Source organism: Panthera uncia, chromosome D4 (genome assembly GCF_023721935.1).
Source record: "Panthera uncia isolate 11264 chromosome D4, Puncia_PCG_1.0, whole genome shotgun sequence".
NCBI lineage: Eukaryota > Metazoa > Chordata > Mammalia > Carnivora > Felidae > Panthera > Panthera uncia.
Window position 1 is genome coordinate 31,959,136 of NC_064807.1, and position 8,899 is coordinate 31,968,034.

Genomic DNA, 8,899 nt, shown 5'->3' on the forward strand with positions numbered 1-8,899 from the left:
CTATTAAATTAAAAACAGCTGGAGAATGATAAGACTGCCAGTTTCAGCTTAGAATTGTTCAAAGACTGATAAGGGGCAGGGGTTTAAGTGGCAGAGTACATTATAAGACACTGAATCAGGAACTAGAGCACAATGTAATTAAAGGGGTTCAAAGAAGTTTAGGAAACCAACATTTTTTTAAGGCCTAGAAAAACCCAAGGTGAGCAGGTAGGAGAGCACATTTATGTGTATGTTGTATGTGTGTGTACTGGTGCACATGTGTGTACATGTCTATGTCAAGGCTGTTTTCCCCTTTGTATTGGTCCATAGTGTTGAGTTGCAGATTCAGGTCATTTGTGGTAGGGTAGGTGCTGGAGTTTCTTTGCATCAGAACATCCAGAATTAGGCAAAAAACATAAGACAGACTGATAATAGTGGAGACTCCTAGAAAAGAAGCATTACTACATGATTCAAAAGAAAATAATGACATTTAATTAAACAATAAATGTAAAAGTGAAGCATCTTACATGTAGCAAAGCTCTTAGCTACATGAAAAGTATCACAGTGAGGACCCGATGAAATTCAGGCTAATTAGTAATCAGTATGTTAACTTCAGTGGAATTTATGATGGCCTATCAACATAGAATATAAGCATATTTATAGACTCCATGAAAAAGTTAAGACTAATATTAAAATTATCTCTCAAGTACAAGGAATTTAAAATTCCTCATTAAACCAAGTGCCCTTTTGAGATCATTTTGTGTTTTGTGTCTAACCGTTTAGTCTCATCATTGAATAAGCAAAGACGTTCACAAAAAAAGATACAACTAAAATACCTATTGCACAGAGCTAAATATGCTAATTGTGTGCACTTTTTTTGACCCTCACAGTAGCCCTGCAAGATAAATGTTTTTGACTCCTATTTTACAAATGAGGGTAAAAAGGTTACATGAATTTAATAATTTGTTGAAGATCACACAGCTGGTAAAGGGAAGGACCAGAGTTTACTCTAAGCTGTGTCCCAACTAGGGTGAACAACCATCCTAGCTTGTGAGGGACTGTCCCTAATTTTAGCACTAGAAGTCCTGCATCCCGGGAGACCCCTGGGTCCTGGGATGATTGGTCATCACACCATACTCCCTTTTAGTTTTATAATTGCCTTTTTCGCTTTTCAGAATTTTCAAATGATCTAAAACAGAAGAAAGGTAGGCACAAGTACTTCTAGCTGTGCTATCAAAATGTATAAATGAGATGACACCTTGGCCTAATTAAATATTAAAGAAACCACTCTGCTAAAATAAGGCCAGGAAGAAAAGCCTTCCCATCTCAGCCTTCTGGGAAGTAACAGGGAGAGCTCTCCTGTGACCGAGACCTAATTCCAACCGATTGTTTCAGCTTAGTCAAATGTGTGTAGTACATGGATAAAAAGAAAATTATATATATTATCCTAATTTTAGTATTTTTTGAAGTCCAGCAGATTTTTTTTATTATTAACCTAGTGCAGCTGCAAAGTTTCACTTACCTTTTAACCAGAAATACAAGCCTATTTTTATTGCTTACACCTAAAGAATTCAGACAGACAACTTAGGAAATTCAAAAATGTCGTAAGTGGTTCAAGGTTAGAACATATTAGATATTGTGCCCTGAGGGCACCTGGGTGGCTCCGTCGGTTAAGTGTCTGATTTTGGCTCAGGTCATGATCTCACGATTCATGAGTTTGAGCTCTACATTGGGCTCTTTGCTGTCAACACTCAGAGCCTGCTTCAGATCCTCTGTCCCCTTCTGTCTCTGCCCCTGCCCCACTTGCGCTCTCTGAAAGTAAATAAATATTAAAGAAAAGAGAGAGAGAGAGAGAGAAATGGAATAAAGGAAGGGTGCCTGGGTGGCTCAATCAGTTAAGTGTCTGCCTTGGCTCAGGTCATAATCTCGGGGCTTGTTGAGTTCAAGCCCTGCATCAGGAATTCTGTCTCTTCTCTCTCTCCTCTCTCGGCACCTACCCTGCTTGTGCTCACTCTCTCAAAATAAATAAGTAAACTTAAAAAAAAAAGATATTGTGCTCTGATTGCTTCCCTTTTGTTGTTTGCTCCTGATAGAGCTCATGTGTGGTTTAAGACTAAACCAAGACCAATTACTTTGAATAGGGAATTTGATGAATTTCCCCCAGATGCCCTTGGTTTCTTTTAACCAGTGTCACTTTTCTCTGACAAAATCTTCTAAAATGTTGAAAATACTGGTTATGCAGTTATTTGCTGCCATTTGATTTACTTGAATAAAAAGTTTTAAATTTCATTTTAGATGAAAGTTTTCACCCATTATTGTAGTTTTACATGTTATGAGGTTGAGAACCTGCGATTTTTTTGGCCAAATGGTTGAATTTTATAGAAGTGAGTTTTGAACGTTCTCTAATAACTTGAGAAATTACTTTATCCTGGAGGATTATTATACAAGAGTAAATATATCATCATTTGTCCCTCTTAGGGTGTCAGAGCCTCTTAAAGAAAAAAATGGTACTGACAGGCCCAGCTCTTAATGCCAAATTGGCCATAATTTCATATTCAAAGAAATCATTGAGAAGCAGCTGTGTTTCTTTGTTTTTGCTTTGGGGGTAGGGGGAAGGGATAAAGTTTTCATATCACATATTCCAAGACACTCATTTTCAAGAATTTTGGCCTGTTTGAAAGCATATGTTGTTAGTTTAATAAAGGGAAAGAGCTTTTCTTTGTTCTTTAGCTGTTGGCTGGTCCTCTTGTTTGTTCTGCTTGATCCTTTTTCCCTTTTTTTAGTTACTTAGAACCTTGAAAAAAAATGGTGAATGCTTCTTTGTGTATGTATGTGTATATGTGATATTGTGTGTATATGTTTTGTTGTATGCATGATACCTTATTTCTCATTAGGTTGAATTTGAAGATGGATCCCAGATAGCAATGAAGAGAGAGGACATCTACACTTTAGACGAAGAGTTACCCAAGAGAGTGAAAGCTCGTTTCGTAAGTGCTGGCAAATACCCCTTGGGGATCCGCCATGTGAATCTCTCATCCTCTCCCTCTGTTTCCCAAGCCCAGCAGGAAGCATACTTAGGCATTTGGATTGATTTCCAGAAAGCCAATGCAACTTTTCCCTTACTTATGCAAGCCTCAAATTTGGCCCCAAATGGGAAACCAGTGTAGGTTTCTTGTTTTTCTTTCTAATGAAGTCAAATGATGTTAACATTTATTGGCATCCCAAAATAGTTGTTGAATATGTACTTATAATCATGTCATCAGAAGCAACATTAAAGGAAGTTTTCAATAGTTGTTTAAAAGGGACACAGTATAAGTGAGCATCTGGTTTCCTATAGCCGTATCATATACATTAACTTCTCTCCAAAAACTCATTAATATGTCAGTTCATAATTAAACCAAGCTCTCACTTTTATAACTAAAGGAATTTTAAAAAGCTCCAAAAGTAGTTGTGGGAATACTAAAGCAGTTTCTAAAAATAAAAAAAAAGAAAGAAAGAAAATGTTTTTAGTTTCAGGCTTTACACATTCCATTAAAAGACAAATAAACATGGACAAATAATCAAAACTGAAGTTGTTAAAAAATATAATTCACAATAACTTAGATTTCATTATTGTATCATAAAATATTTAGTGGACCCTGAAATGAAGTCAGTTTTACTCATTTAGAATTGCATCTACTATATCTGAAAAATGATAAATCCTGAACAGGGAAATTTGAAAGAATGGGATTTTTTTGACTAAAATGAATTTTGTTTCCAGAATAAATGACACCCTCAGTTTTCAGCACATGCTTATGATATACTTTTCTGCAGTGATAGTTACCTTAATCTGGAAAATCCTTGGATTCCTTAAGTCTTCAGTTGTATATTTAGTTCCTTTTCCTGTCAGGTGGGATTCTGGGAACAGGGTAACTGCACCACGTGTCAACTGTCTTTCTGAGCTGCATCCTTGAGAGGAAGGTCCTTCACAGCGAAATCGTCAAGAGAAGAGTGACAGTACAGCAGTGGTACCTGCCCAATGAGAAATGTGGCACATAGGGGACCCAAACACCTAAAAGTAGATTAACTGCCAGATAAACTGCAGGGAAAGAGAAAATCAAATATTCCTGTTGTAAAGACATTGGCTAAATCCTAACAAAGATCTAAAAAAGTCTGGATAGCTTGTCCAGCCCTACATCTTTAAATCTCTTAAGAACAACTTTTCCTCTTCAGGATGCTAAAGATGGCTACCTTTCATGTTGTGCTCCTGTCTTTCATCGATTCTCCCTCATCTCCCTGCCCTTCCTTGCCCCCCACTCCTTTATTTATTCATTTATTTATTTACTCACTCACTCACTCATTCACCTAGAGATTAAAAGATGGGGAATGGAGTAGGCAGTCCTCTGTAAGTCACTCAGGTCTTTGGTTTTCTAATGTGTGTATGATTAAGCACCAGCTAGGTCTTGTGGATTTAAAATACTATTTCTTAATCACACTAAAAGAATGCTTTTTTTGCTTTTTGTTCAGATCATAATCTCTTTGTTCCATAATAGATTTGGCTCCAATACCAGGTTGCCTTCCTACATAGCTTTATTCGAACCCAGCTCCTGAATTTCCTAAGATCCATTTCTCTGAACAGTCATACCAACATCCAACTTTTTTTTTATTCTCAGAGAATTTTTTAATTAAAAATAGAAGTCAGTGAAAAGTATATAAATCACGTATATTATCTGAATGTAAACTGTTATATCAAACAGTTGAGCCTAGTAGAAAATATCTTTAGGAGCAAAGGCTCACAGTCATTAAATCCAGTTTGCTACCTCTGTTTTTATTGAATCAAAGACTCCTCTGCTCCTGTTATAGCAAACCAGCTTTTCCTTCAGGTTAGTATATCACCCTCAGGCCCTTGGTTGGTCTATGACTGCTATTTTTTTTTTCCAGTTGGTGAAACAAATCTAATTGGAAAAGTCATTGATGGAAGATATTTTATGATTAGAGAAATCTCTTTTGTTTTTCTAAAGGAGGGGGTAGGCTAGCAGCCTCACTGCTGAACAGGAGGCCTCATATTTTAATGACTTCTGCTCACCCAGACACACGCTGACTTGGGAAGAAATTTTTCAAAAGAGTCAGCAGTCCACCTCAGTGATTTTGCGGGGGTTCTTTCCCACTAACTTCAGAAACGGCCCCATTGCCTTTTATTGTCTCACAGAATAACCATGGCAACAGTGCATAATTAAGTAGAGCTGCTGGTAAATCGGTTTTATTATTGTATTTGAAAGGCTGACTTTTGCTGTTCTCGCACAATGGCAACACTTTCATAGATGTTTTATTTTCTCTTTTGATAACTTTAGCACTTACAAAAGGGAAAGATTACTCAGAGGAAGTACTTTGCCAAGAATGAATGAAACAAAAATGTTTTCTCCTAATGGCAGAGGGTGCCCAACCAACCCATAATCTTTTAGTTATTTTCTTCCCAAGTGAAACAAGGGAGTGTCTGGGGGACCCGTGCAGGTAGCCTGTTACCCTGAATAACCATCTCATGAACTGTCAGGGAACATGCCTGCTGTGCATGTAGCTCCATTTTTTAGTTTTCGAGCTTCTTTGTAACTGTTCCATTGTTTATCTCTTCTTCATGATTGACCATGTGTTTCAAGCCCTCAAAGCTGGACTCTGCCTCTGTCACCAACCAGGGGAGGTGGCCTCAGTGATAGTGAGATCCACTGTGCATTGGTATTGTCAGGAGTGATCTACCTCAGTGAAAACCAGTTGGAAATGCATTTTAGAAGGCAAAGCAGTAGGGAATTAGGAAGCAAAAATAGTCTCCTAATGTGGCCTTTACCTGAGCATAACAGAAAAAGCCCACATTCCTTCACCTAGCTAACAATTAAGCAGTGACTGAGTGCTGGGCATGTTGCTTGGTGTGGAGAACACATAAAATTCTGAACTCAGTGCCTAATATCCTCACCCTCAAGGGGTTCAAGGAATCCCCAGTGGGGAGAAACTTACCTGCCCCTCATCTCTGCCACTGACCTCATTCTGTGGCATTGACTTATAAAGTCTGACAGGAACCAGAAGAGGAGCCCTTGAGTCTGCCTGTGGCAGAGAAAATAGAAAGAAAGCTTCCATGCAAAGGAAAAAGTACGTCTAATGACAGAAAAGCATGAGCCAGTGAGACATGGTCAGGAACTGCACATAATTCTATTTGACCAGAACGTAACATAGGATTATGCCAGGTTTTGTAGGTCCAGCCTAGGGATCTCAGGTGCCATCTTAAAGGCAGCAAGGCTGTTGAAAGATGATAAGCAGGGATGTCATGGGATCAGACAGTTTGTAAAGCACTTTCTTCCAGTGGTTCTATAGAACAAAGTCGGGGGGTACAGCATTTGCAGTGGTTTAGCAGAGGAAATGTGAAGGCCTGCACCAGGGAGTCAGCCAGAATAAAGAAAGGAGGGAGGGCTACAAGAAATATGTAGAAGGGATCCTGGACTTGGTGGGGGCGGGGGACATTACCAATGACTACAGTGCAGCTAGATGGATAGGATAGGTAGGCCATGTGTGCAGTATGGGAAGGACAGTAATGGGGAGGGAAGACTGAGTTCAATGTAGGGCAGCTTGATGTGAAGTGCCTCTGGGGTCAACACTCTGAGACGCCTCCTGGGCAGTTGGACATGCAGGCCTGTGCACAGGAGGGGGTCTGAACTGGAGTGAGAGGGGTGAGCGTCCTTGGAGAAGAAGCAGGAATTAAAGCCATGAGTATGGGTGTGAGGGGTCAGCGAGCATATGTGGAGAGGAGAAGTGCAAAATGCCAGGAGCCTCAGAGTTGAACAGATAGTTAAGAAAGAAGAACCCCTGAGACATCAATAGTCAGAGCCAGAGGAAGAAGAGAGGCAGGAGGAAGGCCTTATCAATGTCAGATAAGTGAGCTGCCAGCAATACTTAAGTAACAGAAATAGTCAAATAAATTTAGGATGGAAAAGTGTCATAGAAAGTGGACTGGAGCAAGGACAGTTTCAGGGAAGGTGTGCGGGCAGAGGCCCAGAGGTAAATCGGAATTGGGGCGAATTAGAGATGACTGTTGACAAATTTGTCAAAAACTTGGTTGGGCATGAGCCAGAGGGGAGGTGGAGAGTGAGGGAGATTTAAAATGAGAAGACTTCAATGCTGCTTCTGCTGGGGCAAGGTCCCTGGGGGTGAGGCTACATGGAGGCAGGAGCCTGGCTGAAGCAGGTGGGGAGGCTCCAAAATCCTGGACATGTGGCCTGGCCTCTGCACCCCATCCCGAGTTGGCTGGATCAGATCTTTGTCCATTCTTGTCATGGTCAAATGCTGTGCCTTCTGCACTGTGATGCTGGCTCTTTCTAGTCCACAGCCTCTGATATGCGATTTGAAGACACATTTTACGGAGCAGACATAATCCAAGGGGAGAAAAAAAGACAGAGAGTGCTGAGCTCCAGGTTTAAGAACGAATATGTGGATGACCCTGTGTACCGCACATTTTTGAAGAGCTCTTTCCAGAAGAAGTGTCAGAAGAGACAGTAATCTGCATATACTGCTGTAGGCAACCAAGCAAGTTGGGCCGGAAGAAGAAAGATGAAGGGACAGCCTTGGGGCCAGCGATGTGTTTCACTGGGGTAGGTGGCGGGGGTGTTTCTGACAGTGGAAAATTAGGCTTGCCAGAGTTTGTCACCCAAACCACAGAGTACAAGTGTTACTAATTGGACACAACAATCTGAAGTCATCCCCTAGTCCTGCTTTCACTTGTGAGCAATTGTCTTCGATGATCCCAAAGAACTTTTCTAAGTAAAAGGAAATAATAATGAATCACCCACCAAAAAAAGCCACTGCCTGAGGAGGCGGGTCCCACATGCGACCTAATTAGGCCTTTAGTCAGGAAACACATGGAGACTTTTCTCCGTAAGCCCAGCGGGTGGGAGCCTCCATACCCAGGTAGGAGGGTGATCATTTATATATTTTCCACAGTCAGGGAAGGACTCTCACTTATTTAAATGGCAGTTTTTATAAAACATTTTTAAAATACAAATGGCCTGTATGGTAATGAGATTTACCCGTGTGCTATCTGTAATTTCCCTTGTACAGAACTTTTACAATTTTTTATATCCCTATTACTTTTGATTGTGTCTGATGAGAACTGAGTTGTTGGCCTTTGTGAAATTTTTGGCTCTTGAGAAAGAATTCTTATGAACTGTATGGGAATTTTATATATTTAAAGAGGGAGATCTGGGGCGGTTATTTTTAAACACTTTTTTTTCATAATATTCTGAGTAGATATTTATAAAATATATTTCTTTCATTATGTGTTTGTAAAATTAGAGTTTAAATAAATATGCTTTGATGCATAGTTTTCAACTAATATGATTTTTCCTTTTTAAAACAGCTTGAAAATGTACTAGTGTTTAAAAATAAAGATTTCCATTTTCTCCAATTCTGTCTTCTGACTTGCTTATTTGTTTAGGTTTATTTTTTTTTAATATTTTTATTTTTGAGAGAGAGAGGAGAGAGAGCAAGAACATGTGAACACAAGCTACGGAGGGGCAGGGAGAGAGGGAGACACAGAATCCGAAGCAGGCTTCAGGCTCTGTGCTTTCAGCACAGGGCCTGACACAGGGCTCTAATGTACGAGCTGTGAGATCATGACCTGAGCCAAAGTCGGATGCTTAGCTGACTGAGCTACCCAAGTGCCCCTGTTTAGGTTTAAATCAACAGAAAAACAGGTTTTCTTTAGGAGTTGGCTATGAAGACATATCAAAGTTTGTCAGGCCCTTCTTTGATCACAGACTTTTTACATAACTGGACACGTTGCCACAGATGTTTCAGGCAATGTCACTGGGCATAAAGTCTCTTCAGCCTGCCCATGGTGCCCATTAAAGTGTTTCCCTCAGCTCCTTCTAGGCCTTGAAGAACTCTGATCACCTAGAATCTG

The 8,899-nt window shown here is 40.0% G+C and overlaps 1 protein-coding gene across 14 annotated transcripts in view; it reads left to right on the forward strand.

The window, feature by feature from the left end:
• Nucleotides 1-8,419, forward strand: part of KDM4C (lysine demethylase 4C) — a 432,339-nt gene extending 423,920 nt beyond the window's left edge. For 12 of the 14 annotated variants that reach the window (XM_049634680.1, XM_049634624.1, XM_049634718.1 and 9 more), the window contains one exon: nt 2,874-7,410. In XM_049634680.1, coding sequence (XP_049490637.1) covers nt 2,874-3,146 — 273 coding nt within the window. In that variant the 3' untranslated portion in view covers nt 3,147-7,410. Of the gene's footprint in view, nt 1-2,873 lie in introns of all 14 variants that reach the window. The other 2 variants (XM_049634710.1, XM_049634724.1) reach the window with 1 other exon arrangement.
• The last annotated feature ends 480 nt before the right edge of the window (nt 8,420-8,899 follow it).